Source organism: Cibotium barometz, chromosome 33 (genome assembly GCF_041138505.1).
Source record: "Cibotium barometz isolate CiBa-2024 chromosome 33, ASM4113850v1, whole genome shotgun sequence".
NCBI lineage: Eukaryota > Viridiplantae > Streptophyta > Polypodiopsida > Cyatheales > Cibotiaceae > Cibotium > Cibotium barometz.
The window spans coordinates 7563465-7588357 of NC_141078.1; the positions used below are offsets into that span (position 1 = coordinate 7563465).

Sequence of the window (24893 nt, forward strand, 5' to 3'; positions counted from 1 at the left end):
TTTTTTATCATCAAAGTAACCCTCTCATTTTTCAAATTTGACATAGATTTTAGTGAGGACCTAACTAGGGGGATATAGCACTCATCTATAAGGATGCAGACCCAACGATAATAATCATGGAAATTTTTCATAATGGCATCTATCTGATTGACTATACCACCATGTACACTTATGCCTTGCATCCCATAGTGCTCAACTTTAGATCGTCGTGTAAAGTCAATAGGAACTCCACCATTTTGGATGAATGAGAAGAGATGCTAGAGTTATTTATGCCACCTTACCTTCTCTTGAAACTCTTTCTAATAATTTTTACATGGTTCTAGACCCAAGGGTGGCTAGAAGCATATGATATTCAAGACGATCAAAATTGGAAATCCAATGTCCTAGCCAAAGCTCTTTTTTGAGGTGTTGATGTAGGTTACACCATTCAACCCAACAACAAGGTTGTTTTCCAAAGCATACAGAATAGCCTCCTATAAATTTTCATATATACCATATCTAATTAGAGCACCAATGCCAGAATGAGAGGAGCTCATGCCCATGGCAGAGGAAGGGACACTGTGGGAGAATGCGATAGTAAGTACTAAGCTTGAAAATCCACAATTACAAGATTTGCTAGAGATGAGGATGGTCACATACATGCTAACTTATAGAGAGGAGATCGAAGAAAGAAAAACTAGTACTTGAAGATAGAGACAAAGGATGGAAACCCAAAGATTAAAGAATTTGGCATCTAGCTCGAGTGGAGAAAGGACTTTCTTACCATTCAAGAATATGGACAAAATTACATATGGGCATTACCAACACAAAGGATGGATCCTCTATTCATGCCGATCAAAAAAGGAGGTTTACACTAGTAGACTACTGCCAAGCAAAGAAAAGATTATCTTTTCCATTGTTTGATCCATCTTACTTCGACAACATTGAGAGCCAAAGGTAATCTCTTCTCCTATGGATACGAGCATGGCATAGAATACTCAATCCCCAGTCATCGCACCGTGTAGATTCATTGATCATGGTAGTTCTTGACCAAAAGAAGGAGGCCATTGAGAACTATGATAAGGAAATATTATGCTTTGACATGAATAGAGGTCCACAAGAGCAGAAAATTTTATATTGTTATCATCATCTTAGGTGATTACATGGATACATGCACATTACTGAGAACATAGACACATGCTTTTAGACACCCCATCCTTATTGAAGGAGAACATTTGAGAACATGATAGACACATCACCCCACCCTTATTTAAGGAGAACATTGCACAAGCTTCAATTATGAAGGAATCATTATAGGGCCTTCCCGCTATGAAAAAGTTCTGAGAATAGAACTTACATCAAGTGGGGGGATGTTAACCCCATTTTGGCTTAACAAAGGCACTCTGTACTACAGATGAGAGTAGCATAATAACATGAAATGGCACTATAAACATTGTAACTATTATGAGAAAAGGCACTATAAACATTGTAAATATTATGAGAAAAGTTGGCACAAATGACCAAGCTTATTAGTTTAGGGTTTAAGTTCGAGCGTCGTATTTCACACGTGATGTCGATACATCTATCCAGAAGACCACTTAAACATAAGAAACCAAAAAGAATAAAAAAAGCTCCCTAGTCTTTTGCTACATAGGTTGCCATTCAATACAATAAAGAGTGTGGATTTAAAGAATGCATCCTTTAATATCAGGAAGACTTTCGAAACTTTAAATATACGATCAATGATTTTTGGAGAGAGTGGCTGCTGGGACAATGAGAGGGCTTCAACCTTCAGCAGCGTTGATGTTTGAACAAGGGGAGCATGGCTATAAAATTTTGTCGTTGGTGCATAAGGTTCCCGACTTCCTACCTCAGATTTGAGTGGTCCCCCAATGCCTCTTTCTTTTACATAGGTAAAATTGATAATTAAAATTTAACATCATTATATTTTTTTGTTTTTGTTTTTAAAGTTGGAGGGTCAGTACCTTTCCTCCAGGTGAGAAGGTTAAAGTTGTAGGCGGATTTTGTTTTTGTTTTTAAAGTTGGAGGGTCGGTACCTTTCCAGGTGAGAAGGTAAAATTTGTAGGCGGATTTTTTAAATTGAAGGTTAAAATTTTGGGCACCTTTCTCTGAAGGCTTAAAAGTCTAAAGAAGGGTCTCGGTCCTCGGAGTCTTCAAAACCAGCTATAGAGTCTTCAAGCCCATTGCCTAGTAGTAGAAGTGTAATGAATTTACACCTGAAGGCAGGCCCCCAAAGGAACTACCTAGCCAATCAAGGACTTGTCTTATCGTTCTTGGTTAAAGGTGGGACCACCTTGGCATGGTGCAAAAAATCAAGAGGGAATAATATATTGGCTTCACATATCATATTTGCATGTAGGACTGCTCATGGAAGATAAAAGCGCAGAGAGGGAGAGATAGAGAGCTCACAGCACTTGATCGTAATAGGCGATATTGCTGTAACAGGAGGGCATTCATTCGTATACAGGGATCGGGTTGCTTCTCAGCGTGAAGCAGCTATGCCCCACGCATTGGGAGCTAGCAGTGCTTGGGCCCTTCATTGCAACATAAGCTTCGGGAGAGACCCTCACGTGTGCGCAGCTCTAGGGTTTCAGCAGGGCGCCCAAAAGAGGAGAATTCCGTCCGGCTGTCGGAGCAGCGTTGTTTGCGTGGGCACCCTCACGGCCAACAATGGTGGGAAACCGCAGGCATTGAGAGAAGAGGAGCAGCTGGACCTCATGAAGTGGATGCATGAGCAGGGGCTGCCACCTTGCAAGGTGGAGCTCAAAGAGCGCTCCTTCCATGGCTTTGACAGCCGCCCAATTCACTATGTTGTCGCCCAGCAGGACCTACAGGTCTCATCTTACCTTCTCTTCATCTCTTCATCTTGTAGTGGGTCTTTAAAGAGATCGTTGTTGCTATCATCTTGTCAAACACCATGCCAAGGTATCATGTGAATGCCATAGGTACAGTTTTCAGGAAATTACGATCCACAACATCAAGCTAAGGTAAATGTACGAAGGGCCAAGGTAGCTCCCAGGAAAACATTATTACCTAGCTGTCAGAAAAACATTGATACTATCAGTATATAATGTATCATTACTATTTGGGTTATCCAATTGCCTTCTCCATCCGTCCTGTATGCCCATCTCCTCCATCAAGATCATCATGCACACCCATGGCCACTAAAGAGGATTCTTCACTCCACTAAGGAGAGTAACACAGGTATTGTAACCCTCATTTTCCCTCAATCAAGTACGTACAGCCAGACTTCACTAGAAAGGAGAGGAAAATGAGGGTACATCTACCCTTTATGAGGTTTTATTGATGTCCATATCCTCTGGGTTTTGAGAATAAGGGGGATGATAATGGCCGGAGGTGGGGTGTATTTAACCTTTTTTTTCTCTCTCTTTTGTTGCTAATTGTCTGGTTGCATCCTTCTATGTGGCACACTTTTTCGAATGTAGAGCTGACTTTGTCGGCAGTTTTGTTTGGTGCCCATGTTTTGTGCAGCCTGGAGATGTTGCCTTTGCAGTTCCTAATTCGTTGGTGGTCACCCTGGAAAGGATTCTTGGGAATGAGACTATTGGTGGGCAAATCATTCTTCTCGATTTTTATGCTTTTTGATATGTCTTGGGGTCCAGGGAAACCATAGCCTGACCTGTACATGAGAACAAGGTCCCATGTTTGATGTGACTTTGCAGCTGAACTTCTGACCACAAACAAACTGTCCGAGCTGGCCTGCCTTGCACTATACCTGATGTACGAGAAGAAGCGTGGAAAAGACTCCTTTTGGTACCCTTTCATACGCGAGCTGGACAGGCAAAGGGGAAGGGGTCAGCTTGCAGTGGAGTCTCCACTACTGTGGACCTCCAAGGAGTTGGAGTATCTTCAAGGGAGCCCCATGAAGGTAGCACACAAATGTCAGGGGGATCATATGAGCTTTGATACATGCTTAGGATTTATTTTGAATGCATAATGTGTGTTCTTCTGGCTGATTCAAGATGGTTTGGGTGATTAGGAAGTTGTTTCTGCTAGGTTAGAAGGCATACGTCGGGAGTATAAAGAGCTGGACACTGTCTGGTTTATGGCTGGGTCACTCTTTCAGGTCATTTTTCTGGTTTTAAACGTGTATCTTATGGGCCCACTACAAGGCAATTTTTTAGTATGCAGGAGGCTGTGCCATGTTTATAATTTATCTTGGCTATGAGGTAGCTTTCTGTATACCTGATTTGGTGTGGTCGGATGATGTGATTTACAGCAATATCCATTTGATATACCAACAGAGGCCTTTTCTTTTGATATTTTCAAGCAAGCTTTTGTAGCTGTGCAGTCATGTGTAGTGCATTTGCAGGTATATATCTCTTCAAAGCCAATTGCACTCCATAGGCCACCAGGTGTTTCTGTTTTTAGTCATCTCGACTATCTTAGGTACATGCCTTGGTCTTTTCAGGAGGTTCCTCTTGCAAGACGCTTTGCTTTAGTGCCATTAGGACCCCCTTTATTGGCATACAAGAGCACTTGCAAAGCAATGTTGAAGGCTGTTGGTGATGCTGTTCAACTTCAGGTGGATCGGGCATACAAAGCTGGAGATGCCATTGTTGTATGGTGAGAGGTCCTTCATTGTCCTCCATGGTTTTCAAAGGCAAAGTTTTTGTATGAAAGCGTTAACCTTTATATTCAGTAGTGATTTTGAGCTCTTAGTTGTTATTTATCATTGCTTCTAGTCTTGCTTTTGATCATTGCTTTAATAGGGAAGTGATTTGTTTTTGCTAGTCTAGTTGTAAGTGCTAGCCTTCATCATGGCTGAGTGTGCCCTTCACTACTGGAGAAGTGATAGAAACTCAGCTCGTTGGTCTTTGTATAAAAGTTGTGTCCTCTTGGTCAGGACAATTTTTTATATATGTAAACCTGCACTTACTCTAGGGTGGTGATGATGTGAGTTGGTATGTCGTAGCACCTAGTCCATGCTATGCATGTTGAAGTTGATGATCTTATACTTCATGATTGGACAATCTTTGAGGTAAAGTTTGCACTTTTTGTATTCTTGTCTTTACTTGTTTTATTTTAGTGAATTAGTCATTTAAATTTTGTTTTTGCTAATTAGTTATTCAAAATTTATTTAGCTTGTTTGTTAGAAATTCTTTTGTTGTGGTTCAATAAAAAATTTGTTTGTGTGTATGTGGGCATGTGTGATTTAGTTACGTATTTGTCTATTTTTGCAAGTTATTATTACTACTATTATTATTATTTTTTCTTGGGTGTCTCTATTTAGCTTTTTTTTAATTTTTTTTAAAATTTTGTTCGTTTTTGGTGATTCTCTTTTCTCTTTCAAAATTATTCGTAAGTTCAGATCCATTTGGCCTATGACGGTATATATAGTGGTTTTTAGCTCTTGTCATGGGTTCCACTGCATATTTTTTATGGCTTTAATTGGGTGGGAATGATTTACAGGTGTTTTGACCAAGAAAGCTAGAAGATCCCTAAATGCAAACCATGATGGAGGCCATATTTGATGCATGTGCCATACTACGTTTTTATCATATGGCAAAGGAGGGCACCTCTGTGTTCACCCTTTGCGTATTGCGTGGGTACCGGCTATCTCATGTTTGTGAGGCTACCTCCATGAGGCTTAGCAATGTTTTAGCAGTTGGATCCTGAAAGATGAGGTTTGAACACTGCATGGTTGCTTTTAGGAGGCAAGATGGTTTGTAGGCGGCTTAGGTAGGTTTGACTTTCTCCCAAACTTGCTATGTGCATGTGTGGATGGATATTCCCATATCAAGACACATAAAGGGCTGAAGGAAATATTTCCAAGATATCATGTGCTTGGGTTGTGTGTCCCATATGGGTGTCTAGACTTGTTTGGATGAGCTTGGAAGTTGTGCGGTGTTGTACAAGCTAGTAAATTGCTAGGGTAGGTGGTACGATCGTTTTGGGTCAATAAGTATATAATCATAGGTGGGGCCGATGTTACGTCCCTAGTTCCTAGCAGGGTCAACTAGTCTAACATCAGGTTAGGTTAACCAAGGATTGTGGGCTAGGCATCTTATGGGGAGGTTAATGGTATTTATGAGGCATGGGCTATTTATGGCTCCTAGTTTATAGGGGGCATATCTAAGTGACTTTTGGAGTTGATTTGAGGGAGAGCTCCTTGGACTTGAGGCTCGTGAGACTACTTCGTCAAGTGGCTTTTACAGCATCCCGAGGCTGGTAGGGTTGCTATAGAGATGCCTAGACACATGTATGGAAAGACGGCAGTGCTTGGAAGCTTGTTGAGGGCAGTATTTTATGTTTTGGGACTGATTTTCAGTGCTTGGGCTGTGTGGACAGCAAACCCTAATTGCATACAGTGCTTGCACGCAAAGGGAAATATTCTACAGATAGCTGGAAGACAATTGAAGGCTGTTTTTTAACTGTTTTAGGACTGTTTTCAGCATGTAAACAGTGTGGGCAGCTAGTAGGGTTCATGAGAAGACCAAGAGTGTCCATGGAGTGAGCCTACAGATGCCGACATAACTTGGATATGAAGCTGAAAATTGTTTTTTTTTTGGGGTGGAAAGCAGTGTGCGTGGACACAATTATTTATCTTTTGTACTTGGAAAATTCCGGTGTTGGAGCACCCGCATCCTTTGTTATACATCTTCTCCTAAGGAATAGAGACTTCCGTTGAAGGGGGGCTGGCCGTTCCGGTCCGAGTGTGGTGTCCTATTCACATGTTTTATTGCCAATATTCTATGGTTTATGTTTAAGTATTCAAGTTGATTGATGGCCATGCAAAAGTGTGTTGAAGACCTTAGTCCCCTGGGCCGGATTTGGTTACAGTGGTATTAGAGCGTAGGCTTTTTCGGAAGCCTTCCTTCCAACAGGGAGAAAAAGAAAAGATCAGAAGTGGGGACTACACTGACCAAGAGCTTTGCTATTGAGCATGGCCGACTTATTCACTTACAGAAGTAGTAATGTGTCCGAAACATGAGTAATACACAGCTTGGTTTAATGATTTATGGATTCACATATTTTATTCTTGAAGTATGGAATTGGATTTATGTGTCCGTATTCAACAGTCTTTCCATATGGATTATTGTGGGTCATGAATCGAGTTTTACAAGCTAGCTATATGGAGCTGTATCTCAAGATATCTTTAGTTTATGCAAAGGAGATATTTCCTTTGGCTTCATGACGAACCTGGCAAGAAAAGCTAAGTATACTTTGAGTTTTGCAAAGTTGATGCTTTTTGGTAATTTTATTGTAAGTGTTTTTGTGTTTTTGGACACTTAACCTTTGTATGCCCGTACAAGGAGAATTGTGTGTTGTTTGCCTTGAACTGTTTCAGGTAAACATAATGGTTGAAAAGCCTGGTTTATATGTTTTTTCATATGGATACGTCCAAGGACTATGGACTAAATTTATGGCATATCTTTGCTCGAGGATTTATACATATACGATGGTTTGGTGCATCTATATGGTTATCATTGGCTAAGTGATTGTTGGGCTTTATATACAACTTTATCACTCCCTTTATTAGGATGGAGTATCTTTCTTTGGGATGCATTGGACAATGGACTTATGGAACTCATGGATATCCCATGGATCGAGGATTTTTCTATAGATTTTTATCATCGGCTGAAATGCCTGTAAAACTATTGGTGGCCTAAATGGCTGTAAAACTATATGCAGAAGAAATGTTTATGGAGCACTAGGATATTTAAGCCTGTGACTCATTCTCATCTTATGTTCTACACTTGAGCCCACCTCTCCTTGTAGGTCTGTGATCATAATACCACCGCGGAGTGCACATGGTAGAGTGAGCTTGAGCCCACCTCTCCTCCAAGGTGTGTGGTCAGAGTACCAACACGGAGTGTATGTGGTAGAGTGAACTTGAGCCCACCTCTCCTCCAAAGTGTATGTTTTGAGTACTGACATGAAGTGCATGTGGTAGAGTGGACATGACGCCTTGTTGGCAGGGGACCTATGTCTACGCCATAGTCACAAGGGACGGGGGACGGCCATGAGTAGGGAACGGAGACACTTAAAAAATACTTAAAAAAAAAAGTTTTTCTACTCTACACTTATTCTACTCTGGAAGTACATCAAAATGAGCACAAATTTACACTAAAATGGTAAGCTTTTGAGTCATATTAACAAAATACGTTGATCAAAGAGTGAAGGCGTTGACGGTTGATTGTATTAAGTAGATACAAAACGAGTCATGACTCAAGAGTTAGGACTAAGCCTTAAGGAAGCACAATACATGGAAGGACAAAAAAGGCTAAAGCATGGAAAGACTCAAAAGTACTAAAGCCTAGAGCTAAGTAGTAAGGTCCATGAATCATGATCCATGAATGATCATCCACGTGAAGTGCTCACCTCATGGTCATGGGTAGATTGTGCCAAAGGAACATCAAGCTCATCCTCACTCTCATCCTCACTAGCATGCTGCTGCTGCACCTCATTCTCTTGTTGCTCTTCATGTTGACTCATCTCCCACTTGGTGAAGGGATCTGTCTTCTTGGTCACGCTCTTGCAAAGCATTTGCAAGTTTGCGCTTGACGAAGACAAGGTCATTGGCACATTCTATCCCGAGTCGGTTCCTCTTCCTAGAGGCAATGTGGCTGTAGGTGCTCCAAAGTTGCTCCAAGGAAGAGGAGCTGACGGCCTGGCTAAGTATGGGAATGGCCAGCTGCTATAGCTCCGGTCCATCCGAACCAAAGTCCTCCCACCATAGAGCGGCACCAACTTTGGAGTGGTCAATCTGTGCATTATGACAACCATAGGAGCCATGAAATGACCTGTACATGGAAAGCTAGTTCCTAATCTTGCGCCTAACCGATGCATCAGGCACAAGATGGTCCAAGATGATCCTCCACCAAGCGCTCACCTCCCGGTTGCTCCCCTGCTTGTTCCTTGGAATTCTGGGTCCACCACATAAGTTGTTGCATGCAATGGAGAGTAGTAGGAATTCCACCTTCCTAGACACAAGGCATGGATCTCCTCGTATATGTCTTCGTCAGGCATGAAGTCTTTCAACTTCTCTATTATGTGATCCATGGCCTCGTAGACCTTGCCTATGTATGGATGCATAGCATCTATAATTCTCAATAGGTGGACTATGGGCCTGACCATAGCATTCGTGGTCTTTTCACTCTCCCACCAAGAGGCATCATCCACCCGTAACCTACACTCTCGGGCGGTGTTTGTACGGGACTCTTACATGTCGACAAACTCGTCGCTAAGGAAAAGCCCCCTCAAAGCACCATTACAATCCTTCAACCAGCCCAACATGAGGAAGTTGTAGGCAAACTGGGTGTTGGAATATTTGAGGAGAGAGAGAGAGAGGACCTAATGCCGAAGTCGTTGGTGGTTGAGGACAAAGGAGACCATGGTGTTGGCCTCCTCAATGAGCGGGCTGATCCATGGCAATGTCCCTATGTCCTTGAGGAGGTTGTTTAGGCAATGAGCTATACAAAAGGATACCGTGACATGTCCATACATAGCTTGGAGGATAGCTCCTGCCACCCTATCCGAAGGCTCCCCATCCGCAACAAAGCCCACTACATGCTCGGGGCCAATGATCTCCATGGTGGGAGCCCACTCCGTGCAAATAGTACAAGGACACCGATTGGCCCCAAAATGTAGTGTCCTCAGAAGCGGTTTGTTGCCTTGTAACAAATAGGTGCTGTATGCAAGGGGGCGAAGGGTATCCAGTGAGCTTACCCATGGACCTGCGTCCATCATGCTGGTCTAAGCCTGTCCGGTCTGGCTGAGGAGATGCCTCAGCGATGCGGTATGCTCCATGCTGCAGAAAACCGCCTGCCTGGCTGTCACATGCACGTGACCTGCTCCACGACCACCAGCACCTGGCTAGATTCACTGCTGCGCGCCCATCCCCTGCACCGCCTTCCCACACCTAGCATCCGCCTGGCTGCCCGACTGGCTGACGCTTGCCTGGCTGCCTACCTGTCTGGTCGCAGGTTGCTTGCAGCTTGTACACATAGCACGTTTGGTGTCCTTTCGCTGGCTGCAGCTCGTCTGGTGCCCACATCTGTTCACAACCTGCCTGGCTGTAGCCACACATAGCCCGCCTGTCTATAGCCATACGCACAGCCGCGCCCGCTTGTACCACATGATGACCACACCTCGACTCCACACGGCGACCCTGCCATCCTTCAGCTCCGCCACCCTTCGATTTATAAAGAGGCGATGCGCTTTCTCAAAAACGCCAAAAGCGATTAGCAAAAACGCATGCCTTCAAAAAAAAAAAACTTTCAAACCTTCAAAGGTTATTAAACCTTATAAACTTAAAAACTCCCTTTTGTCCCCTTTCACACTTGGGCTGGCCACCATATATGGGTTTCCTTTTTATATCCAACTTGATGCTTGTTCACACTGCGTGTCCGTGCCCGTGCCCACCTGCTTGTTGTCGAGAGGGAAAAACACAGGGTCGTAATAGGAGGACTCAGAGACAAGCTGAGGAGGACACAGATGATGCTGGTGAGATGCGGGAGGAGTTGGACAACAGATATGAGGTGGCGGTGGAGGAGAGTTCTTTGACGGAGCAGTCACCCTATTCGATCTTATATGAGGACATCATTCATTTCTCACACCAGGGTGAAGTCTTCCTTGTGGGGGACTTCAATGCCCGAACCCAGAGCCGGTAGTGTGAGATTTTTGACTTTGCAGATCCTATACTACTAGATGCTCTTGATCTGGATGCAATCGGGTCGGGGAGAGTATCATCTGACCGAGGTGCTGACAACACAAGTTATGGATCACACCTACTGGCCTTAGGTGCAGCACACCAGCTCCTTATCTATAATGGTATGATGCGTTGGTCGGACTCTGGAGGGCTTACATGCTTCCAGAAGGGAGGAGCGGGTGGAGGCAGCATAGTCGATTATGTCATGGGGTCCATAGGAGGCATGGATCTTGTTCAGGACTTTACTATCCCCCCATGCCCTATTGGAGTGGACCACTCATATCTTGTGCTATCACTAGCAACTAGCCACACACCATTAGAACCACCCTCATGACCACCTCGCACCATCATCCATTTAACTAAAGAGTTAGAGCATATATACACAAACCATGTCTATGAGGGGATACTACATCTAGATCCATCAGCACCTCTATCGGCACTCATGGATGGACTTACGTCAGTATTGCATTCAGCTCAGCCATGGAGAGCTTCCCCCACACTACACATGGCATGGAGAGCACCTGTTCTAGGACTATGCCTTGGAACAGCTGGTATGATGATGAGTGCCGCCAGTTACGCAGACAGCTGAGAGTACAGAGAGAGCTGGGCCAGATTACACTACGCCAGGCTGGACGAGAGATGTCTGCCCTTACTAGACGTAAGAGACGGGCATATGATGAGGCACAGTATTGGGACATCCACCACTGCTGATGAGCCGGGATGCAGATGTGGCCTGGTGCCAGCTCAGGGAGCCTTCCCCACCCACACCGATGGAGGACCTTGCTACATGGCATGCTTACGCGGAGAGACTATACCAGATCCCAGCCCAGCCACCTTTCCCTCGGGCCTCAGCCATCAGAGCAGCGCCCCACAACCCCTACTTTCTTCACCACAGCGAGATGGTCACTAGAGCTATACGGAGATTACAGCATGGGAGAGCCGCGGATCATACCAGCCTCCAGGGAGAGCACCTTATATATGCAGCAGAGACTCTCACATTTCATTGCCTGGCTCTTTAATAGAGCTCTAGCAGAGGGTTTGCCTGAGACATGGACTAAGCATACATAAGGCTGGGGACCGTATGGACCCAACCAACTACAGGACTATCATGGTTGGTCATACATTGGCCAAATTATATGGGGCAGTATTGGAGGCAGAGCTTAGTCACTATGCAGAGGCCCTCAGTCTTCGAGCCCCTGGACTGGTAGGTTTTCGGCGAGGCTTCTCCACCATTGACCATGTCTTCACCCTCAGGATACTGATTGAGCAGGCCAGGAGCTGGGGCAGGCGCTTACATTGCTGCTTTGTGGATTTCCGCAAAGCGTTCTATACGGTTCCGCGAGAGCGGCTCTTTTAGAGACTCATGACACTGGGAGTACCTACAGAGATGATGCGGGGAATTTATGCTCTTTATGAGCGTGTGGCAGCCAGGGTTAGTTGCCCAGGAGGTATGTCTGTAGACTTTGCTAGCACCATTGGTGTGAAGCAAGGATGCCCACTATCTCCCACCCTCTTCGGGCTATACATCGACGAGGTAGCAGACTATATTCAGCGAGGAGGTGAGTTTGGCGGGCAGATCTCGGACACACAGGTACATATTATGCTATATGCTGATGACATTATCAGAGACACAGGAGGGACTACAGCAGCATCTAGGGGCTCTAGAGTTTTTCTGCAGAGACAGAGGCCTCACAGTGAACCTTGGGAAAACCAAGGTTATGATCTTCCATACATCGCCAGCAATAAGGAGGAGATCTGTTTTTATGTTTGAGGGCAGCCAAGTAGAGGTCTCTACATCTTATGTATATTTGGGGATTACATTCACCAGCAGAGCCGGGCGATTCTCTATGATGCAGGCAGCCCATGATCGACTCACCCGAGCCTATGCAGCCTTGGCTATCCTAGAGAGACAGAGCCATCAGGCACATTTCCAGGAGCCCTGTACAAAAGGGTGGCTTTTTGACACTTAAGTCACCCCAGCCCTGATGTACGCAGCCCTAGTTTGCACACCAGGCTTGGCAGCCTCCACATGGAGCCAGATAGAGCGCCCACAGGTCATACTGCTATCCCGGATGGTTCGTAGCAAGCCATCCGTTCCCCATGACATTGTGAGAGCAAAGTTTGTTGCACCACCGATGCTAGTGGAGGCACTCTTTCAGACCGTATGTTTCTTGCATAGACTCAGTGACATGTCGGTGGACCGACTCCCGCGCATTGCTTTTGAGGCATCTAGGCAGCTTGCAGAGTCAGGGGACAGTCGCTCATGGTATACACAGGTAGTCCAGTGGCTCCAGAGTTTTGGGTATGATATGGACCGATTACCACCTACCCAGTATGATCTACATGCCCCACACCTCTCCCTCTCACACAACATTGAGAGGAATAGAGTCATCAGGCAGGAGCTGATTCAGAGACATATGATGCGCACATGGGTGACACCGTCATAGCCTCTCCGTACAAAGATGGCATACGTCAGAGATCATTTCTTGATGCTGACTTATGATGGTTTCATTCAGAGACCGCACTACATGGATCTATATCTTCCACATGCTCTGAGCGTAGTGATTGAACAGCTCCGAGTTTCATCACACCCCCTGGAGATTGAGGCTGGATGAGCAGCCTGCATCCCGCTGGAGGAGAGATTAAGCAGATTATGCAGAGAGGATGTGGAGAGCGAGTCACACTTTGTATGCAGATGTCCATATTATGATGGGATCAGAGCCACCTACCCTACTCTCTTCAGAGGAGTAGACACATCTTTTCAGTCCATCCTGCAGATATTAGACCAACGAGTACTTGGGTGCTTCTTACTAGAGATATACCGACACAGAGAGCAGTTACTCCAGTCAAGAGTGAGGAGAGCCCAGATCCGACAGACTCAGCTGATCGATTTCTTCCAGAGGATAGCCATGCCAGATCCTACAGTGATGGGCCGAGGGGTCACTTTGAGGAGAGCTGAGGAGATTCGAGCATTGCGGCGTCCACGAGCGCCCGGATACCGACCTCCCACAGACATCGATATATGATCAAGGACATTCGGGCACGACACCAGAGGCGACTACAGGAGAGAGGACAGCCGGGACCCATTGAACTGGCGGCCATCTTGCATATCATTACAACTGGCGCTGACATGTATGACATATTACACCCCCCCCCCCCTCACCACAGGATGGAGCTGACTAGAGCGACTACAGGAGAGAGGACAGCCGGGACCCATTGAACTGGCGGCCATCTTGCATATCATTACAACTGGCGCTGACATGTATGACATATTACACCCCCCCCCCCTCACCACAGGATGGAGCTGACTAGGAGCATGCGTGCATTGAGCATCGTTGTATCACCCTGGCATATAGTTGTGCATTTACCCCAGTAGTGCTCCATCCTTACATACATCCCGACCTCACAGTAGCAGTTTTCTTTCTTCCTTTCAGTTTTCTTCTAGTTGTTGTATTGTGCACTGAGCACCATCTGATACTCAGAGATACCACATACATGTAGTTGGTTTTCAGACTCCGGTGGACCACCCCTTTCGGAGTGACTCCTGTCCCTCGAAGGACGGTTGGTTTTCAGCCTTCGGAAGCCTTTGGAAGTCTCCCGCACACATAGTGGATGGTCAGATTGCGGTTTGGAAAGGAGGTGCATTTTCCTACTATGGCGAGCTGCGATGACGAGAGAGACCAAGAACCTTGGGACCTAAGTGCACCAGGCAGCCCAGCTAGGGCATCAAGCATGAGTGTTAAAGAGGTGTTCCAACAGATGATGCGAGCAATCGCAGACCAGAGTACCAAGTTTGAAGAGCAGAAGGCACAGATACAGGCTCTGGAAGAGTGCACCCGTTCTCCAGCTCCGCGTTTTTCGTCTCCTCCTCCCTCTCCTTCTATTTCCCAGATTCCAGAACCTCTACATAGGGACCCTCTTGAAGGGTCACGACCGCAGCCAAGTTCGATGCTTGAGTTGCAGATGCGTGCATTGGAGATCCGACAACGTGAAGACGAAGCCATGCGACGCGTGGAACATGAGCGATACCTTGTGGCTTTGGATGCAAGACTGACATGAGCGGCTTTCTCAAATCATTTTCTCGAGAAAATGAATTTCAGTAAGTATAATGGTAAACTTGACCCCACAACTCTTTATTCATGGTTGCATCAATTTGAAGCTTACTTTGCCGCAGTTAGAAAGAATGATATTGACAGGGTGATCTTAGCTAGGCCATTCCTTAGCGGACCCAGTGGGCTCATACCCACACCAGATTAGGTATGGCGGCTTATGTTTGGGACGAGTTTGTCCGCAACCTTAAGCAGCGGTTTCTACTGCCCCATTGCCTTGAGCGACTCGAAGACGAGTTTAGGAGAGCGCGTCAGAACGCGGAACCAGTCCTTTAGTTTGCCAATAAAATTTCGAGCTTATGTTTGCAATTAGGCTTATCTGATACGGATAAGAAAGGGCAATTCCCGTATGGCCTGGACACGCAAATCCAATGGGAGGTGCATATGTTTAGGCCAGCCACCTTCGAAGGCGCACTCTCGCTTGCGCATAGTGCTGAAATGAAGCACAATGGCGGAAAGCCCAAGACTTTCCAACCAACTACTCCCAAGGCTACCACCTCGGGGGGAAAAGGCCAGAACCAAACGGGGTCTTCCCCAGGACAGAGCACAGGAGCCTCTGGCTCCAAGAACTCAGCCAATGCGCGCAAGCTTACTCCAGACCAGAAAGCGGAGGCAAGTAAGACCGGTGGCAAGTTGAGTGTTGAGGAGATTACTTAGTACAAGAAGGAGGATAGGTGTTTCTTTTGTCATACTAAAGGACACACTTCTCGGGAGTCTCCTAGGAAGATTACCTCTCCAAAGACGGCCACCTCAGCCTCCACGGCTTCAGTGGTGAGCCCAACTCCCACACAGACCCCAGTGGCTGTCCCTAGTTCTTCAAATCCCAATGCTTCAATTGGAGCAATCATTAGCCGGGAGCTCGAAGATCAGCAGAAGCGCACCCATGACCAGGAGTATGAGCGCAACAAATTGCTCAAGACCTTTGGCTACATAGGTGGCCAGAGAGTCGTTGTCTTGTTTGACAGCGGCAGCACGGAGGACGTGGTCACGGAATAGGCTACCCTGTGTGCCCGTTTCGTCCTGACTTCGGTGGACAAGCAAGGTGAGGGTTTTAGCACAGGCATGGGCATTCAGTGGTTTCACAAGTTCCTTCCTGATGTCAAGTGGGACAAGCACTTTTTCCAGATTAGTCGGAATGTGTCAAACGCCCCAGTGACCATTAAGTGTAAGCCAGGAATTCCAAACTTTTCGCTCATAAGCCTCTTGCAGGCTAAACGAGCAATCAGGAAAGGCGCACATTGTGCGATGATCTACATCTAGACTGCCCAGACGGTGGCTAGTGCTTCCGAGAAGTATTTGGCTCTCCATGAAAAGTTCTAGAAGATTTTTCTTTGGGACAATCTCCCTCCCCAGCTCCCCCCGTCTAGACCGGAGGACCACAAGATTGATCTCCTCCCAGGCTCGGAACCCCGGGCAAGTTTCCATATCGCCTCTCCAAGGCAATGGAATCGGAGTTGGACCGTCAACTCCAAGAATTGTTGCAATCTGGCTTCATCCACCCCAGCATGTCGCCATTTGCGGCACCAGTCCTGTTTGTCAAAAAGAAAGATGGGTCTTCTCGTTTGTGTGTTGATTATCGTGCACTCAATAAGCTGACTATTAAGAGTAGATTCCTGATGCCTCGAATAGATTATATTTTTGAGAGGCTGAATGGGACTAAGGTGTTCTCGAAACTCGATTTAAAGAGTGGCTACCACCAGGTGAGGATTGTGGAGGGGGACATCCCCAAGACAGCGGCCAGCCTTCCGTACGAAACGGGCCCACTATGAATTTGTGGTCATGCCTTTTGGCTTGACGAACGCCCCAGCCACATTCAACCGCATGATGATGCGTGTGCTCCGAGAATTGATTGGAAAGTGTGTGTTCATATTTTTGGACGACATACTAGTATTTTCAGCTACATTTGAGCAGCATGACTTTTTGGAGGCATTCAAGAACCTCAAGGTGGCTTTATTAGAAGCGCCTTGTTTAGCACTTGCCTCGTGGGACGAGCCATTTCAGGTGATCATGGATGCGAGTAACATTGCAATTGGAGGTGTATTACAACAGAATGGTCATCCAGTAGCTTACATGTCTTGTAAGTTACTGTCCGCAGAAAAGAATTACTCAGTCTACGATCGGGAACTCCTTGCAGTTATATAGGCCTTGAAACATTGGAAACATTTTCTTTATGGCCGTGACTTTGAGGCTCGTGACTATCAGGCATTACGCTGGATTCAGACAATGCTAAGTGCACAGTGGAGTGACCGACAGCACCGCTGGAGCCAGATATTCCAGCAATTTGGTGGTATAATTGAGTACCTTCTAGGAAAGGCCAATCCAGTGGCTAATGCTTTGAGCAGGAAGGGACAAGTGACTTTGATTCAAACCACTAGACTCGACCTTGTTGGTATGGGACTAGACGACATGAAGCACATGTGAGGAATTCGGTACACAGTGGTTGGGAACATGCATTGGATGCCACAGGACCATGTCACTTTTTGATACGCGATGGTTGGCTTTTCTACAAAGGCCGACTATGTGTCATGAAGTCGTTCAGGGCAGCTCTTCTCCATGACGTCCATGACGCCATTACTGGTGGTCATAGGGGCATGAATTCGACTTTGGAGAAGTTGGAACGGCAATATTATTGGCCAAAGATGAGGCGAGATGTGTTTTCATATGTACAACACTGTGATATTTGTCAAAAGGTGAAAGCTCCTCGTGGGAAGATGATAGGGTTGTTACAGCCCTTGCCAATTCCTGAGAGATCTTTTCAAGATATTTCGATGGATTTTGTCACGAATTTGCCTCCCAGTCCGGGTAAGCGTAATACTCGGTGCTTAACTATAGTTGATAGATTTAACAAATTTGTTATGCTTATTCCATGCAGGGCCAATGTGACCGCCGAGGATGTTGCCCATTTGTTCATTCGGCATTGGTACCTAATTGGCGGGATTCCTAGGACCATAGTGTCAGACCGAGATGCCAAGTTTACCAGTCATTTTTTGAGGGCATTGTTTGATAACTTTGGTACTAAATTGAATTTTTCCAGTGCATTTCACCTACAGACGGACGGCCAGACGGAAATCTACAACGAGTTAGCCTTTGATGTGGTGAAGTGTTATGTCCACGATGAGCAAGGTAAGTGGGAATCGTATTTGCCTTTAGTTTAAGCTTTTCAGACAGTTGGTCGGGACATACTATTGTACCTCTATTTAAGAGTGGTGACCCCATGATACCAGGGAACTACAGGACCATCATGATTGGCCATTGTTTGGCCAAGATATTCGGATCTATTTTGGATCGAGAGCTGAGTAGATGGGCTGAGACACATGGACTCAGAGCACTTGGGCAGGCAGGTTTTAGATGAGGTTTCACGACTTTGGATCACATATTTACCCTCAGGGCTCTCATTGAGGAGGGACGAGCATGGGGGAAGAGGATATATTGCTGCTTTGTGGACTTCCGCAAAGCCTTTGACACAATGCCACGTGCCAGACTCATGAGGAGATTGCATGACATTGGTGTTCCCGAGGAGATGCAGTGGGACATTTATGCATTATATGAGGCGGTGATAGGCAGAGTACGGGCTCCCGGAGGCATGTTGGATATAGTGACTAGCACCATCGGGGTGAAGCAGGGATGCCCACTGTCACCCACCCTTTTTGGACTTTACATTGATGAGATATCCGACTACATTGACAGGATGGGGGGGCAGGGGGCCAGTCTGGCAGGGGTTTGGATACCCATACTGCTATATGCCGATGACATTGTACTTATTGCAGACTCCTTGAGGGTTTGCAACAGCATTTGGATGCTTTGCAATCGTTTTGTATAGATAGGGACCTCACAGTGAACCTTGGGAAGACTAAGATTATGGTCTTCAATACCGCACAGGCCTGGGTGACTAGATCCGACCATCAGTTCACTTTTAGAGGTGAATCAATGGAGTACACCAGATCACATGTGTACCTAGGAGTCACATTTAGCGGACCACAGTTCTCTATGAGGCAGGCAGCAAAGGCTAGATTGGCACGTGGATATGCAGCCCTAGGGACACTAGAGAGACAATGTGCCTACATTCAGTTTCAGGAGTTGCGCACCAAACTCTGGTTGTTTGACACATTGGTCGCACCTACACTCTTATATGGCTCACCCATATGGGGACCCAGCCTCTACCACACGAGGAGGGAGCCGCTTGTCGACCAAGTTGGACCAGAGAGAGATTTCTATGATGGATGGCAAGTACTAGAGAAACCACTGGTGACTATGATTGCATGCATGATTCGGAGCAAACCATCGGTACCTCATGAGATTGTCAGAGCAGAGATAGGCGCTGCACCAGTGGTTACTGAAGCCCTGTTCTAGTCAGTGACATTTTTGGAGAGGATATGGGAGCTCCCCAGATAGAGATACCCACACCTAGCACTTATCTGATAACGATGTTGGTACACCCAGATGTGTACCTGGCTGAGATTACATGGCATGACGATTGATGCACTCCCTCCATTTGATTACAGCCTGGACTGCCCCTTCTTGGACCTTAGTCGCTCTGAGCAGAATAGGGTGATCAGGATGGACATCATGAGGCTAGATGTAGAAAGGACATGGTCTACCACTAGGCACGAAGATGGCCCACTATCGGGACCATTTTCTACATCTCTCCCCAGATGGCTTTGCGACACGGTCTACATACATGGACACCCATATCTCACATGGCATTTGCAGTGCCATTGGACAGATCCGCACTTCATCACATCAGCTAAGGGTAGAGACTGGCAGATACGAGGGGATGAAGCCAGAAGATCGCATTTGTCAGCTATGTCACCAGGAAGTGGAGTCAGAGGAGTACTACATATGGTGATGTACTGTATACTATGAGATACGAGGGAGATATTGGTGTCCCTTCCGAGAGGGTTTTGGATCATTACGACGTGTGATGGAGTTTGAGGATCAGAGGTGTTTGGGGCTGTTCTTATTGGAGTTTAGACACCATCGAGAGGCTCTCCTACGAGCCAGAACCGCACACCAGGATCCACCCCGCCAGCGAGCCATGACAGATTTTTTCAGGGCCAGGACCACCCTGGCAGATACGACCATGACTTCCACTACCCCCTCGACAAGCCAGACGTCTTTCAGACGGAGTCACCCTTGACAGAGCCATAGCACTTTGTCGAGCGAGACGCCCAGGCTTCCTAGGACCTCGTCCACGGCCGCTTCATCACCGGTGGATTGGAGTCATCATCACCCGCCACAGGAGACAACTGCCCCGCCACTTTAGTTTCTCTATCTTACAGCACCCCATGAGAGAGATCCTGAGATGAGCAGATTACACCAGTCTTATGCTAGTTATAGATATTCTACACTTTTGTTGTACCTCAGCAGGAGTATTTTCCTTTCATAGCTGTTTAGGACTGTTTTAGGACTTTTTTAGTCCTTTTTGTCTTACTTTTGATGAGACACCATCAACTGTGTACTATGTTTTGGTCTCATAGGCCACTTTGGCCTTTCGCAGACGTTAATATATCTATCTTTCTTTCTTCTCTCTCTCTTTCTCTCTCTCTCTCTCTCTCTCTCTCTTATTGATGTATTGTAGGGCTAGATACTTACCTTCAGTCCTTTCTTTTCTTTTCCAGATAGTGTATCAGATGTCACATGGTTGTAACTTTGGTCTCATAGGTCACTTTTGCCTTTTGAGGACGTTAATATAACATTTCATTTCATTTCATTTCTCTCTCTATTTTTTTGTACGTCTACATTCAGTTTTGTGCGTTGATTTCGTCGTGACAAGTGTGCTGATTTCTGAGCATTGAAGTTACCGATCTCCCCCGAAGCTTCTGCATGTTACAATCTTGAGCATGGTCACCATGAAACTCGTTTCGGTGGCTTTGAAACTCGTTTCATGTTTCAGTGTTGAAATGTTTCATGTGCACATTGAAACCATATCGTTTCATGTGGGGAAAAAGGTTGTGATTTTGTGTGCTTTTTAGCTTTTATAATTCTTTCTCTTTCTTGCATTCATCCTATTTGTTCTTTTCTTCTCTCTTTTGTACATCTTCTTTGTTTACTGATGATAAATATGCTAATATCATCTTATTACTATTGGCCAATACCTTCACATTGTATGTATATGATCGTTTTGGTCCAACGTTTCATTGTCCACCTACGTGGTGTTGAAACTTTTTGTTCCAAAATAAATCGTTTCAGTATCGTTTCGTTTTGATAGTGAAACGTTTCGCGGTGACCTTGATCTTGAGGTGTGTTTTAGGAAAGTTATTTTTTTTGAAAGGTGTTTTCCTTGGAAACCATTCTGAATCTGGAAAAGGCTTCTCTATGGTTTTGATGAATAGTTTATGGTTTTGGTTTTGTGTACTGGAGGCTTCTGGCATATTGGGATGCTAGAATTGTTACCTACACAAGGATCTCATATGGAGAGTATTCTAGTTGTATGGGATGCTAGAACATGTCGCATATGTGGTTACAAAACTATGAATTGTTGATTCTAGACTATGAGTATACTGTGGTTACAGTGGATTTATTTGATATCTCATGTATCGAGAATTTTTCTATGGATTCCTTTTAGCGGCCGAAATGCCTGTAAAACTATCGATTTTTGCAGACATATTTATGGAGAACTAGGATCTCTATGCCTGTGAATTATTGTTATCTTATGATATACTGCACTCATGGTAGAGTTAGTGACTCTAGTGAGTGAGTATGAATTCATGGAAGAGTTGGTGACTTTGTCCAGTGAGAGGAGTTGGTGACTTCATCTAGTGAGAGGAGTTGGTGACTCTGATCTCTCACTATCGGAACTCATGGGATCATGGGATCATGGAAGAGTTGGTGGCTCTGTCCAGTGAGTGTTTCATGGACTCATGGAAGGGTTTGCGACCCTAGTGAGTAATTTCGGGTTGGTGACCCGGTGAACTCATGCAAGAGTCGGTGACTCTAGTGAGTTCATATCTAGACTCATGGAAGGGTTGGTGGCCCTGGTGAGTGAGGCTTTGTGGAAGGGGAAACCTTGGCGAGCATGTATGGTTTCATGGAAGGGATGTTGCCATGGTGAACCATATCGACATGTGAAGCATGTTTGGCTTGGGCATGCGTATGGATCATAGGGGTGGTGCTCTTATGGAGTCCAATGGCATGGTAAGAGGTTTTGTGGCTATGTATGCTGCTTCTTTATTTTCGCAGGTACTTAAAGCTACTTATGGATTTATGGATATTTGGGACATAGTTGACTCTTGTGCCCGTGTCTGGTTAATATCACAGTTGTTGACTCGATTTATGAAATTGTTGTTGACTCGATTTATGAAATTATGGATATTTGAGACACAGTGGGCTCTTGTGTTGTGTCTAGTTATTATCTGGCTTATGGATTTATGGATATTTGGGACAGAGGTGGCTCTTGTGTCTGTGTCTAGTTAATATCAGAGTTGTTGACTCGGTTTATGGAATTATGGATATTTGGGACAGAGTTGGTTGATGTGCTCGTGTTTGGTTATTATCAGAGTTGTTGACTAAGGATATGGATACATTTTGTTTCTTGATATGGTTGGCTCTTGTGTCCATATTTGACTTTGGATCTTGGATCGGGATTTATGGCTAAAATATTATGGATTGGCAGTACATCTGCTATTCTTGAAGAATATCTCAGTGGTATCAGGTTTATACGCTTGCGGACAACGTCTTTATAAGACGGAGGGGATGTCACCATTTGGTCCCTCCACCAATCTTGACCAGAGTTTCACACACTGAGCGGAACCAAGATGTGAACAGGGATTTTCCATAGAAGAAAGCTAAAGCATTCACTGGCATGGACTTGGCCTGAAAGATGCCCACACACCATGAGCAGCATGGGATTTTATTCATCAAAGCGACTTATAATGTTTATAAGTTGGTGTGTTCACATACCGTTAAAGACGGGCTGTACATATTATTATTTTGGGCATGGAAAGGTGGAAAGGAGACGCCTAGATTAAACTTGGGCAACAAGCCAGGAAAAGCATAAAAGTTGATAATTTTGGGCTAGTTGACCTATTTTGGGCATAAATTGAAAAGCAATGCAAATATAGCTATAGTCGACTTCATTAAAAGGACCTGGGGGCCTCTCTTTTTGTCATGCGAATCCCTCCTAGAGTTTTTCTCTCCTCTTTGCTGGCCAACTTGTTCCAAAGATGCTATAGGGCTGGTCGACTTCCTCCATAGATGCTGACAGGGCTGGCTGACTGCAGATTTTCTCTCTCTTCTCTGTTGCGCTTGCCGTACAGCATACAGCCGTCTTCCCTTTTGCGCAGGCTGTACAGCACCTCCTCTTCTCTCTACACTGACTGTATGGATGGTACAACAGCCATACAGTGGTGCTGCAGCCGTACAGAAGGCGGTACAATTTTCCACAACAAAGGGCTATTTTTTGTTGTTTTTTTATGGACTGTTTTCAGGGCTGATTTTGAGGCCTAGTTTTGGGGCTGATTTGCCACGGAGTTCGGGGCAGGTTTTGGCTCCGTACTGGGCTGATTTATGGATGGTTTATGAGCTGAGTTTTGGGAACTGTTTTGGGACAGTTTTGGATAGCTCCTAGAGATGTTTGTATCTTGGCACTGGGCAAGCTTTGTGCTGATGCTTTGTGGGAAAATCTGGTGTTGAATGCACCCGCACCTTGGTATCTTGTTAAAAGCTTCTATGTGAATAAAGAAGTTTCCTACGGGGGGCTGGCTATTCCGGCTCAGTGCAGTGTTTTTTGTATGGTATATGGTTTCTTCCGTTGTGTCTTCATGCTTTGCGTTTGGTATCTAAAGTGTTGGTCTATCTATTATTGTTCCGGGTCTCCTTCCGACTTGTGACATACAAGGTGTCAGAAAAGAATGCTACATGATTCACTCCCTATCATTTGGTCCATGGTAATGAGGTGTGTTACCTATTAATATCATGCTCCCTTCACTTGATTTTATCTTGCAGCATGATTTAGCACAGGAGGAATAAGAGAAGAAGAGGTGGACGAGCCTGCACTCTCTTCTTTTAGATAGGGATGAAGCCATCAAGTGGTATTAGAAGACTAGTCAGAACATAATTAAAGCATTCAATGAGCAAGGATTTGGAAAAAGGCATGCTTGTGTTGAGATATAACAGTGCCCTTGATACCACTTTCCAGGCCAAGTTTAGAGTGAAGTGGGAAGGTCTTTATGTTGTGCATGAAGCTTTTTCTAATGGAAGCTACCAATTGAAGGATCTTGATGGTAGGATGCATCCAAACTAGGTCAATGGCCTGCGGCTGAAGCCATACTACATTAGAGTCATGTAGAGCAAAGAAGACATAGTGAAACACTTGAAAATGTTTCACAATGGGGTTGGGGCAAATATCTGATAGGATTTTTGTGCCCTGTGAAACCAGGACATGGACAAACTTAAAGGAGGAAAAGGCAGATTGAACAATGGCAGGGACAAGTAGATGCAAAAGTAATTGTGGTTGTGATGCAGTTTTTTTGGAAACTCTCTTTTTCCTTTAGGATGTGTCTAGGAGCTAGCACAATTGTGTTAGATAGGAAGTTGCCATGTACATATGTTGGTTTAGAATGCTTTTGTTGCCCAAGATGGTCGACGTAGTTTGAAATCAATCTAAACAGCTGGGGCATGTGGGTAGGCCACACACTTGCTAAAAAGGGAAGGTGTTCGTGAAAATGCAGGGGGATCTAGAAAAACGAAGATGATGAAAAAGGAAAGAGGAGGAAATTTGAAGGTATCGGGTGGCGGTTTCTTTTAGGAAGAAAGGAAGAAAAAATCTTTTTTTTTTTGGGGTTCTATAAAGTAGGTTTTGGGAGGAGGACACGACAGAGTAGAGCGAGAGACCCAGAGGGAAGGAGGAGCAAAGAGGGTTGAAGAGCCGAGAGTGAGAAGTCTGTGAGAGCAGTGTGGGTAGGTGTGGGCTGGGCCAGAGTAGAGAGAGTGAGAGAGTCAGAGGATAATCCGAAGGTTGCAGGAGGCAGGCCCAAGATCTCTGTCTGAATCGCTGTTAGAACTTGGTGCTACCTAGGACATGCTCAACTGCAGTTTGTGTTTGAAGAAGAAGACTAAGAGAGTGAGTGAAAGAGAGAGAAATCTGCAGAAGATGGCTATAGAATCCAACA

At 45.4% G+C, this 24893-nt stretch overlaps 1 protein-coding gene across 1 annotated transcript in view; it reads left to right on the forward strand.

Moving 5' to 3' along the window:
• The first annotated feature begins 2353 nt into the window (after nt 1–2353).
• The window catches only part of LOC147619253 (uncharacterized), a 48028-nt gene continuing 25488 nt past the window's right edge, over nt 2354–24893 (forward strand). The window contains exons 1-6 of the mRNA XM_086772917.1: nt 2354–2834; nt 3493–3568; nt 3684–3889; nt 4001–4087; nt 4241–4333; nt 4433–4587. Of these exons, the coding sequence (XP_086629043.1) occupies nt 2499–2834; nt 3493–3568; nt 3684–3889; nt 4001–4087; nt 4241–4333; nt 4433–4587 (953 nt within the window). The 5' untranslated portion in view covers nt 2354–2498. The remainder of the gene's footprint in view (nt 2835–3492; nt 3569–3683; nt 3890–4000; nt 4088–4240; nt 4334–4432; nt 4588–24893) is intronic.